At 38.4% G+C, this 12756-nt stretch overlaps 1 protein-coding gene across 1 annotated transcript in view; it reads left to right on the top strand.

The window, feature by feature from the left end:
• Nucleotides 1-12468, top strand: part of pinx1 (PIN2 (TERF1) interacting telomerase inhibitor 1) — a 91006-nt gene extending 78538 nt beyond the window's left edge. Inside the window, exon 7 of the mRNA XM_060821270.1 lies at nucleotides 11558-12468. Within this exon, the coding sequence (XP_060677253.1) occupies nucleotides 11558-12199 (642 nt within the window). The 3' untranslated portion in view covers nucleotides 12200-12468. The remainder of the gene's footprint in view (nucleotides 1-11557) is intronic.
• The last annotated feature ends 288 nt before the right edge of the window (nucleotides 12469-12756 follow it).

Genomic DNA, 12756 nt, shown 5'->3' on the forward strand with positions numbered 1-12756 from the left:
TTCTTAAAATGTATAATCCAGAAAAACCTGATCTAAATGAGAAATCTCAAATTAATTACAGATCATGATTTTCATGGGTCTTTTCTTCTGGTCATCACTAATATGAAACCAGAGTCTTGTCACTCTCCAATAAGATATGAACATGTAGCTCACTTTCTAGCCCTTTCTAAATAACTAATTAGATTAGATTAGATTCCGACAGTATGGGAACAGGCCCTTCGCCCCAACAAGTCCACACTGACCCTCCAAAGAGTAACCCACCTAGACTCCTTGTCCTACCCTATATTTACCTCTGACAATGCACCTAATGCTATGGACAATTTAGCATGGCCACTTCACCAGACCTGCACATCTTTGGATTGTGGGAGGAAACCGGAGCACCTGGAAGAAACCACTAATGTCCAATGTGAATTCATAACTAATATTCCAAACAAAGTTAACAATTTTTAAGACAAAATTCAAATTATACAAGCATGATAAAATGGTACAAAATTCATCTTAAGTACAAACCTAATTAGATTGGTGCTAAATTAGATCAGTGCTAAATGACGGAAATAGTGACTGGGTCTGTTCCCAATCTCTGGTCATATCTTTGGCCAAATTTAATGTATCACAATATAATGATGACCCCATTTCTGTAAAGTTCATGTTCATTATAGAAAGTAGTGGCAACATGCAAATTGCAGCTTGATCTTTCACAGCAGTTCCATTCGTAAGCATCCTTTTGCTTTCTGTAGTCACTTTTTATCCAGTTCAAACATCTGCTTCCTAATCTACCTTTTTACTATCATCCAGACTGATTGCTGAAGTGCAATCAAAAGCTTTGCTGGAATCTGTGAAATGTTACACATATGCTGTCAAGGAAATCTATAATTTTCTCCTTTACTTGTAGTAAATTTGTCAGGTAAGAGCCTCCTCAACTTCAAAGTCATCACTTTTTAGTGTGATGACCTTAATCAGCTTATTGCCATCCTTTTTAGGATGAATTTTTAAATACTTGAAATTTAAGCCAATTCAGTTGCCTTTTTTTAAGGATGTTTGTGTACCTTTTTTTTGATTGCGTTTGATCCTGATGATTCCTTAAAATGACAACAAGAACATGACTTGGTTTCACTGGCCAATTTTTTTTCTTTCTGAGGTTCACTTCGCCATGATACCTGTCTAACTTCCTCAGATCATTAGTGACTATCCTTTTTGAAATTTCCAGTTTGGGTAAGTGTGTGATGAAAAACGAATGCAGCTCTGTTAGAGGTGGATGCAGGCAAGGGCCATAGAGCTATACAGCATGGAAACTGATCCTTCGGTCTAGTTAGTCATGCTGACCATAATCCCAAACTAAACTCATCCTACCTGCCTGTTGCTAGCCCATATCCCTCCAAATCTTTCCTATTCATGTACTTCACCCAATGTCTTTTAAATGTTATAAGTGTTCCCACATCCACCACGTCCTCTGGAAGTTCATTCCACAAACACAAACCACCTTCCGTCTTTTTTTCAAAAAAAGCCTTTTTTGTTTACATCTCGCGCTCTCGTTCTCACCCACCTTAAAATATACCCCCCCCCCCCGCCCCAGTCTTGAAATCTCCCACGCTAGGGAAAGTACAACTGCCACTAACTCTTTCTATATCCCACATTATGTTATAAACTACCTTTCAAGTTGCTGCTCAACCACCAACGCTCCTGTGAAAAAAGTCCCAGACTATTTAGCCTTTTTTTATATAACTCAAACCTTCCATACCCGGTAATTCTCATCTGACCCCTCTCCAGCTTAATAATATCCTTCCTGTAGCTGGGCAACTAGAGCTGGACATTGTACAGCAGAAGGGGCCTCACAAATGTCCTATATAACTTCAATGTGATATAATGAATAAGGCAATGTAATGCTTATTAAAATGTATCCATCTTCATAGCAAAGTAAGAGGCAAAATGATAGCAGTACAGAAGACTTAAAAAAAAAATACATCAGTAATGGAACTCAACAGATTTAATATCAGTTCTCTTTAAAATGGTAATGGAGAAAATGACTGGGGCTTAAGTTAAAGCCAAAACTTTAGAATTTGAAGATTTGCAGAGTATTCGAATAAGTTAGTGAGGAAATGTAATATTTTAAAGTTACCCAGATTCCAGCAGTTGTGCATTTGAATTTGAAAATAGAAATGCCACTCCATTATCTAAGGAGAAAGGAGACACCAAGTAATTATGTACATCTTCATTATCGGATCAGCTGTGAGGAAATTGCAGGAATGTTTGAGGTCGTGGCTGAGCACTTGGACAGTTATCATCTGATTCCAGAGATGTTTGAAGGTTAACGGTATCTGACTGCGTTAGTTGAATTTTTAGCAGTAATTAGTGTATAGGGGGATTGTCTATGGATTCTGTGTGTGTGAACTTGCAGAAGATATACATTGATCTTCAGCTCAAAACATTACTAGTAAACATTAGCATACCTAATACGAAATGGAAGTGTTGGTGATTTGATGAGAGCTAGAAGACAGTACAAGAATAATGGGTTTATTCGCTGATTGTAACATGGTGTTCCACAGGGATCTGCTTTTGGGTTCGACTTTATACTATTTACATTAATGATTTTGAATTGTATGACTTAATAGCTTGATCTTGTTTGTCCAAGTTTACTGATAAATTGAAACACAACAGTTTTTTTTGACTGAAAGTAGGAAATCACAAATTGCCATAGACTGTATTAGCAAAGAGATTCTTGGTGTTTTTTTTTGTCCTGCTCTTCTAAATACAATAAGACCAGTAGAGCCCTGTAACTATGGTGGTTAAAGCTCATTATTTTAACATGGACCTTTCTTAGTCAATGCATTATTTATTTAAAGGAAACTCCTGTTTGTACTTGTAGAATATTTAGCCTTTACATTTCAAACAATAATGAATACTTGTTTTGTGATTCTTTTTGAATCTCTCAATGTTGTACTTACAAAATAATTTATTCCCTCCTCCTAAGAACAGGTAGACCAAATTGCAAACAGTAGCCTGGAGAAAAGGAAAGAGTCTCACACCCAGTCTCATGCTGTGGGTGGGTAGGTGGGGAGTGTTTGGTCTTTTATAAACATCATCACCATATCTTCACTGATCACTAGTACCAGCAGACACCATTTTTGTTGATCTCTCCATGGCCTTGTCCTGCTTCTGCAGCAACTGCCATTCCCAGTAGGAAGGTATTTTGGATGGTAGGGTTTCTCACTCTGCCACCTGAAGAATTGACAGGGAACTACCTATTTATCACAGCAGTTTTACATTCCATGTGTGTCAATTGCCTATAATTGAGACTACTACTTCTATCTGAGGAGGGAGGCCTGTCTTAAGAGATGTACCAGCTGGTCTCATTGGGCACTAGTTTTGTTCTCCGAGCAATGGTCACTCCTCAAAACTGATGCTGTTGGGACTATAAAGCTAGCAGCCAATCAGACTAGTTGATTGTATGCCACATCTGTAAGGTAAGGCTGACACAGCTGGATTCTGGATTAGAGGTGCTGGAAAAGCACAGCAGTTCAGGCAGCATCAGAGGAGCAGTAAAATCGACGTTTCGGGCAAAAGCCCTTCACACAGCTGGATCAGAAGCAGAACCACAAGATTATTTTGGGAATGTGACTTCAGGTTAATCTGGGCAATCAACAAAACTTAGCTGGCTAACCCAGTCAGGGGAAAGTGGGGCTGTGAAGGATCAGTTTTGAGAGGATCGGGGGTGAAGTTTGAAGGGGTGTGAGGTCTTGTGGGAGTTGTCTCCTTTTGGTGTTGGGCAGCTCTGAGCTCATGCTCTGCTTCCCTCCCCTCCTTCTCCTGTCTCACTTTCAGCACAGGTAATTAATGTTGCTGGGGTACCAATCCATTAATTGGCCAAATAGAACCATAGGAAGTCTAAAAATGGGTGGACCATTCAACACCTCAATTGCTCCCTGTAAAGTAGGCAACAAGCCTGAGCCCAAAGCCTTCAGAGTTGCAGGTGGGGGACTTTAAAATGTCATACTCTCCCAGACTGCGGTGTATTCCTTTTGATGTCTGAAATTCTGTTCCTACTTCACACTTGGTAGAAGAGTCTTCTGTATTCTGCTGTTACTACTAGGTAAAAACAATGACCGGAGATGCTGGAAACCAGATTCTGGATTAGTGGTGCTGGAAGAGCACAGCAGTTCAGGCAGCATCTGAGGAGCAGTAAAATCGACGTTTCAGGCAAAAGCCCTTCATCAGGAATAAAGCTTTATTCCTGATGAAAGGCTTTTGCCCAAAACGTCAATTTTACTGCACCTCGGATGCTGCCTGAACTGCTGTGCTGTTACTACTAGTTTAGTTTTAAGCTGTTCATTAAAACCCCTCTGTTGACCAAGACAGACTTCTTTGTGTCTCAGGTTCAGATTGAGCTATGAGATATAGGTTTGATATTTTGGCTTACTATTCTTAATCTATTTATTTTAATTGTGGTAGAAAAAAACTGAACTTTTTATTTGCTCTGAACAATTTCAACCTCTTAATGTTTTGCGAATGTAATAACCATGCAGAATGTGGTTATTGCTTTGAACCAAGATTGTTGTTTTTAATTGTCTGTAGAGCTATGAAACAAGATGCTTCAAACTGTGCTTAATCAAATAGTTTATGGAAAGCAAGGACAGCAGCAACCCATTTATATAATGATGTAAAAATTATTTTACCCCAACTTCTTCAGAGAGGCATAATTAAAAAGGTATTGGATTGAAGTTGTTTAAGGAAGCAGAGCTTTGAAAATATTATAGCCTAGAATACATTCGTACATTAATGATCCCCATGGTTGCAGTGAAACTTTGAAGATTATAGTTTAAGTATTTAATGATTGTGAACTTAATTTATAATAGTCACAATATTCCATGGCCCGCTTTTGTTTGTTTAAAACAAACTCTCAACTGTTCCCTGATAACTTAAAATATTCCATATTCATCTGCCAGGAATTTGTTTGACTAGAGGGAGGTGTCCCCTACCTGTCTCCATGCCCTGCTAGCTCTGTGCTTAGTGGAGCGTAAATCCCAGCATTCCCATAAATTCAGGTGCATGCTACTGGAGTTACTATATCAGAGATCAAAACAACTACTGTTGTGTAACTAATGCTAAAGAGCTTTTTTGGCTTTTGTTCCATTTCTGGATCATGCAACTATTATGGGATGTGGTAAACAAATCACCAGTAGTTGATTCTTATAAAGCCTTTCCTGATCTTTATCCCTGAAAAGATAGTTAGCTTTTTTTGAGAGCACATTACGCGTAATCAAGCTTTTCTACTTTAAGATATAAACTTGAATTATTTTCAAGCAGCGGTTTGCAGTTGAATAATGTGAACAGTACTGATAAAGAACAGCTTGGCCATAACATTTCTGCAGTGCTGCGCAAAATTAGTAATTTAATAACATTATTTTGACCATCATGGCTTTGCAATGCTCTATTACTGTTGGAAGTTAGTACAACACTGGATGGCATGGTGACTCGCACTCTGAGATTAGTATTGCTGCCTCACATCTTATTGACCTGAGTTTGGTTGCAGCCTACCTGCGTTGAGATTGCACATTCTCTGTGTCTTCATGGGTTTCTGCCTGGTCCTCTGGCTTCCTCCTACAATTCAAAGATGTACAGATTAGGTGGATTTGCCATGTTAAATTGCCCTTAGTGTCCAGGCATATACAAGCTATGTGGATTAGAGATGGGAAATGCAGGGTTACAGGGGTGGATCTGGGTTGGATGCTCTTCGGATGGTTGTTATCTACTCCATGGCTGAATAGACTGCTTCCATGCTCAGAGATTCTATAATTCTGTGATTTTTTTTTAGTGAAAACAATCATGTAATATGCCTAGATCAGATTTGAAGTGTGCATATCATCTATGAACCTTGCATATTTAGAAAAATAATGCTGCTTATATGTCTGTGTCTATAAGTTCAGAAAAGGCAAGAGTTTACTTTAGAAATAGGTCTGTCGTTAGGTAATTATTTTGGCAAGTTACTGCCTTTGCTTCTGGACACAAGTTGAACTTGCAAGGAAATGTGGTCAATGCATTCTGGCTATAGAGCTGGATTTGATTAAGACTTGGCTTAGTAGGGCACTGATATTTAAACCATTTCTTAGAAATTAAAAGAAAATGACAATGGGAATAAAATGGTACGAAAATCTCCTGTGGCGATGTCCTGAGGTTAAAATAATTGATTAGCAAAGAGGAAGACAGCTATGCCTTAAACCTGTGCAGCATCTCCTGTGTGTCTCCCCCCAATCATAAAAAATCAATCTATCAATCTTTCCAGGGTTCTTTTGGTATCATGGTTTATCAAATGCAATCTATATTACAGGCAACTTCCTGGAATTTCTGTATTCTGTTCAAGGCTTTAATAATGGTCCTGGAGAAATTCAAACTGGCCGCTTATAAACTGGTTATTCGTTGAAGGTGGTCAGGTTATTGTAATCATGTTAATTACATCTATCATTGAACATAGAACAGTGCTGGTTTATCAAATGCAATCTATATTACAGGCAACTTCCTGGAATTTCTGTATTCTGTTCAAGGCTTTAATAATGGTCCTGGAGAAATTCAAACTGGCCGCTTATAAACTGGTTATTCGTTGAAGGTGGTCAGGTTATTGTAATCATGTTAATTACATCTATCATTGAACATAGAACAGTGCAGGCCTTTGGGCCCTTGATGTTGTCAAAATTTTATCCTACTCTTAAGATCAAACTATCCTAATACCCTTCATTTTACTATCATCCATGTGCCTATCCAAGAGCTGCTTAAATATCTTAATGTATCTGACTCTACTACCACTACTGGCAGTGTATTCCATGCACCCACCACTCTCTGCCATCTCCCCTAAACATTTCTCCAATCACCTTAAGGTTATGTCTCCTTGTGATAGCCATTTCTGCCCTGGGAAAAAGTGTCTGACTGTTCATTATCTATGCCTCTCATCATCTTGTTCATTTCGATCAAGTCACCTCTTATCCTTCTTCACTTCAATGAGAAAAGCCCTAGCTTCCTCAACTTTTCTTTATATGACATGCCCTCCTGTCCAGGCAGCATTCTGGTAAATCTCATTTACAGATGTTTGAGTGTTGGTCTTTTAGGACGGTAATTGACTGGGTTATATTCATTTAAAAATGTGACATGGTGACTGAAAAGGTAAGAGGATTTAATGTTTTCGACATTAAATATTTTAAGATATATAAATACTGAAACTTTAGGAAATTACCATATCTTATTATATCTCTTACATCTTCCAATCATTTCTTATTGGGCATTTATCAAAAACAACAACTATCAAACTGGGAATCAAATTCTGACATTCAACACCCTTTGGGGTGACAAAAAGCAATCACCTTAAATCTGTGTCCCTTGATAATTTACCTCTCTGCAAGTTCCTCATCATTTTGCACGCATCACTTAAGTTGCCCCTCAGCTTCCTCTTGTTCTAAGGAAAAGAACCCTCTCCTAGCTTTGCTCATGGGTGAAATTTTCAAGTCTAGCAACATTCTTCTAAATCACCAGTCTATAGAATTATGTCCTTCCTATAATGTGACCAGAATTGTACATGAAACTCCAGCTGTGGCTTAACTAATGACTTCTGTGGTTCCTGCATTTGTATTTGATACCTTGCATCGTGAAGTAAAGCATCCTTATGTCTTTACCACTTTATGTCCATGTTATGCCACCATCAGGGACCTGTGAACATGCATTCAAAGGTCTCTAACTTCTGCTATCTCCCTCAGTACCTTCCAATTCCCCTTTTTTTGTTGGATCCTCCCCAACTGCATAATCTTGCACTCTGGATTGAATTCTATTTGCCATTTTTCTGTCCAGTCAACTAATTGAGTGATACATTATTGCAGTCAGCAGCCTTTTCAAAACTTAGCTATAAGACCATTTTTCTGGATTCTTTAAATTTCCCAAATATGCCTTCCACATTCAAGACTAAATCATTAATAAATGTCACAAACATCAAGTAATAAAATACTGAGCCCTGTGAATCACACTGGAATCTGCTCTTGCAAATGGAAAACAAACTGTTAACGATTACTCTTTTTCTTGTCACTGAGCCAGCATTGGATCCAGTTTGCCATGTTCCCCGTGTCCTCATCTGCAACATGGGATCTTGTCAGATACCTTATCAAAATCCATGTAGCAAACGTCTACTGCACGATCCTCATGAATCCTCCTTGTTATTTCCTCCAAAAATTCAATTAATCTAACTGAGCTACTGCCTTGCAGTCCTGCCAACCAATCCAGCTGGTTTGAGTGATGGCCATGCTGGACCTACAGGCAGTTTGTGAACAGGAGGAGTGAATGGAGCTAAGTTTGGGGTATTGGCAGGTTTTGACTGGCTAGACAACCCAGTAATGAAGGTGGTCAGGCAAGTTTAAAAGTAGGAGAGCATGACCTTGGGGAAAGATGGGGAATACTTCTGGTTGGCACATGGGACACTCAAAGCAGGCATGTGAGTCATTTAAGTACCTCAGTTGACCCAGGGCCAGGTAAGCATCCAAATGTCTCCAGATTCTCCCCCGTACTCAAATCAGTACTGAGCTTTAGGAAGTACAAAAGTTCACAACTTGCAAGCCAAAGGAAAATTCCTCCCTTTATGTTCTTTTGGATCTTCCGTCAGCTTCAGTCATGTTAAATGTACTTGGTGATTCATTACAATTACTTACTGTGGAATTTTTCATCCAAAAGTAAGAGATGAAGGTGTACTTGGTGAATGCGTACTCGATATATTATTACCAAACCAGACAGCAAGTCTGGAATCCATCCAGATTGGTTCCATTGTACTTATGGTTGAAGCCGAAGTACTGTACATATTTCCTGGAGCCAAACGTTCTGTCTTTACAAGAATATTTTATAAACTTTCAGGACTTGTGACTTCAGTCGTGCTTGTGTCTGCTTCAGCTTCTGTTCCTACCCTCCCAGAAATTTGTGGTTTTTTCTAATACTGAACAGTTTGCTTCAGTAAAATAATTCAGACTGTGTACAGTTTTTGCTGATATTCCTGATATCCTGATTCGCTCGTATCACTGTGCATAACTTATTTCAATCTCCTGATCTTGATGTTTGATAATCCCCTCAATATTTTAATACAGATTAGTGTTCATCTAAAATTATGTTCTGACAATTGAATGAAAAATTGAAGTTTAGATCTTACCTTTTTTTAGGAATGAATCCTATCTAAAACCTTAACCCTAGTTATCTTTTAATGTTAAGATAAACCAAAGTGTTTAAAGCTGAGGCCTATTCTTTGTGAGTGGCCATGGTAACTAGAGCAAAATTCTCTGATCAAATGTATTTTTGTGGCTATATTTACTTGTTGTAGGGTAATAGCATTTTTTTATGCATGTGCCACTGCTTCTCTTCCCCCCCCCCCCCCCCCCCCCCACCCCCTCCAATCATGCAGTGCACCATGCCCTTGTGAGCTACTCAACTTTGGGAACCACTGTTTGTTGGCTTTACTTGCTGGTAGATCTAAAGAAGACAAGTAAAATTTGCATAGTTTGGAGATGCAAGATGTGATTTAATGTTTTTCTCTTTGCCTATCTTTTCTCCCACCCCAGGAGCTTGAATTTTAACATTGTTCTCTATTCCGCATAAAGTGGGTAGCACAGTGGCACAGTGGTTAGCACTACTGCCTCATAGCACCAGAGACCTGGGTTCAATTCCTGCCTCAGGCAATTGTCTGTGTGGAGTTTGCGCATTCTCCTCGTGTCTGCGTGGGTTTTCTCCCACAGTCCAAAGATGTGCAAGTGAGGTGAATTGGCCATGCTAAATTGCCCATGCTAAATTGCCTGTAGTATTGGGTGAAGGGGTAAATATAGGGGAATGGGTCTGGGTGGGTTGCTGTTCGGAGGGTTGGTGTGGACTTGTTGGGCCGAAGGGCCTGTTTCCACACTGTAAGTAATCTAATCTAATCAAAGTGATATTTAAATTTGCGTTCTTAACCTGTAACCCTGCAAACTCTGCCAAAATTGCAAGAGCTGCCACACAGACTATTTGAGCAAAACCTGAAGTCGTCTTATTCAATGATTCATCCCTTACACCTGATACTGCATATTGCTCCTTCACCATTCCTGGTATGTCTTATGACACCACCAAGCCCATCAGAGATGGCAACACAGTCATTATATAGTCAGAAGGAAATGGTTCTCAGAGTCCTCAATACTGAGTTGGGATGCCTTAATTGAGGCCAATCACAGAAAAGAAAAGGTCCTGATTATACTGTTTGTTGGTTTCCCTTAACTGATTAATCACTGTTCCATGTGGACCACCACTTGGAAAAAGCACAGAGGGCAATGAGAATTGGATTATAGCTTGCAATATCTCTGCTGACCAAATTCACTAAGTCTTGAAAGTTGTAGCTGCCATACAGGGCCAGCAACAGGTGGTTAGACAACAACAAGCAGCAAAAATCTACTTGATTTTGTCCTTACCAGTCGTCCATCCTGAATTATCCAGAGAGTAATGGTTTTTCCAACAAACGATTATTTCATGGCCATTATTAGGCACTTAATTCCAGATATTGTTAATTTCATTTAAATTCCACCATCTGCTGTAGAGGGATTCAAACCTGGAACATTGTTTGGGTCACTGATCTGATAATCTAGTGATCATACCATGAGGCCATCACTTCCTGTTCAGCTGCTTCATCAATAACATTCCTTCCATCATTAGACTGGATGTGGAGACATTCATTGGTTGCACATGAGCAGTTGTGGCAAAGGTTCTTCTCTCAATTTTGGTGTTAGAGGAAAATGTTAGACCTCACTGTCACTCTAGAAAATTTGGGAGACCAAATATAGATTGGATAATTAGTTTCTGACCATCTTGCAAAGTATGACCCTGAACTCAGGTTATTTACCACATTAATTCTGTGTACCTTTCCACTCTGACTGCTCTCAGTCTCCTATGTCCTTCCAGTTAAGCTCAGAGAAAGCTTGACAGCATCTCATTGATACTTTAGAACCTTGTAGACTCAATATTAAGTTCACTAGTTTCAGATCATAATTATTTCTCCATACTTTGTATTGCAATTATTCTGCAGTTCCCATTGGCCTTTATTTCTTGACTGAATTCTATCTCTTTTTTTCAATTTGCAACCATTCTTCCTTTTAATTATTTTGATCACTCCAACCTTCCATCTGACCGTAGACTTTTCTGTTTGTTTCTTTTATTCCCTCCTCCACTAATTCTGAACTTAAAATTTATTACATCGATATCTTCTGATTTTGGCAAAAGTTCAGTAACCTAAGACATTAAGTTTTCCTCTCTGCACATGCTGTGCCAAATCTGAGATATATATTTATGGAATTTATTGTTTATATTATATATTTATGCACTAGACTTGTGTATTACTGATTTTACTAAATATAAATAACAGATTCTTGAGCAAGTGATTTTTGTATGTGAGGTGTTGAACCTTTAGGTATCCTAAATATTGCTTTAAGCATATTAAATCTTGTGGCAGTTATGGTTTATATTCATAATTTGTTCATTGATATTCATAGAAGTATGTTTTAATGATTATATGTTTGTGTTGAAATTTCAGAGTGACACCTGTTTCACGCCTGACAATGACCCAGAAGTTCCTGGTGACTCAGAGCTCAAAGTTGAAATAAATACTGTGACCAGTTCTCTTACAATGCAGGAGTACTTTGCCAATAGGATGGCAAAACTGAAAAAACCTAAAGCAAAGCATGAGGTCCATCAAGTTTGTGCTACTCAAGACCTTGCAGGAGATGATATGAGTTCATTTAAAGAAGTAAAAAGGAAGAGAAAGAAATGTAGCAGAGGAGATGCCAACAGGGTTTGCAATCTTGACAAACAGCCCATAGACTCAAAGCAAGCCAAAAGTGGCAAATGTGTGGAGATAAATAATGATCTGATTGAAGATAGCTTGGTTAAGGAAAATTGCCAAAGTAAAAAGTTGTCCAGAAAAAATAGTGCAAAACTTTTGGTGTCATTCGATCAGAAGGTTTATCCTTTAGAAGAAGTTAAATCAAAGATTCCATTTGAACAGTACTCAATGGTCAATGAGTCATCAGAGATGCACAATGAACAGGAATGCAGAGAGGATCAGAACAAACAGAAGAAGATGAAGAAGGTGCCATATTTGACTAATGAGATTTCTCAATCTTGTCATGATTCAACAGAAAGAAGGAAGAAGAAAATAAAGAAACAGAAGAATTGAGGCTTGCAGAAACTGTGCACATTTCTTATTGAAAACCTTCCAAATGATGAATTATTTTACAAGCAACATGTATTTAAACTTCTTTATCAAACAATGATCTTAATGCAACTGCTGTTCTTAATTAAGCATAAGCAGCGAGATTGATTATTGAGAACGGAATGGTTAAGCAATGTGTTTAAAACCAAGTTATAACAATTTCTCTTAAATGCATAAAATGAATTTTGTAAATATATTTTGGATATGGAGAACTGACCATTCACTCATTTACTCAGTTTGCAATTTCAGAAACAATTGCCTTTTCTAATTATTATTCTACATTTTTACTTCTGGAGCAAATGTTTTTGAAGCAAGAGGTCCAAAAAGCCTCTCCCAATTAAATTTGGCCTAAAACCTATTTAGTTTTTTTTTAAAAATTTATCCTTGGCATGCGGACTCTGCTGACTGATCTATCATTTATTGCCCATTAGAGTCATAGAATCCCTACTGTGTGGTAACAGGCCATTTGGCCTAACTAGGCCACACCGATCCTCCGAAGCGTAACCCACCTCTACACTATT

This window comes from Hemiscyllium ocellatum, chromosome 3, assembly GCF_020745735.1.
Source record: "Hemiscyllium ocellatum isolate sHemOce1 chromosome 3, sHemOce1.pat.X.cur, whole genome shotgun sequence".
NCBI lineage: Eukaryota > Metazoa > Chordata > Chondrichthyes > Orectolobiformes > Hemiscylliidae > Hemiscyllium > Hemiscyllium ocellatum.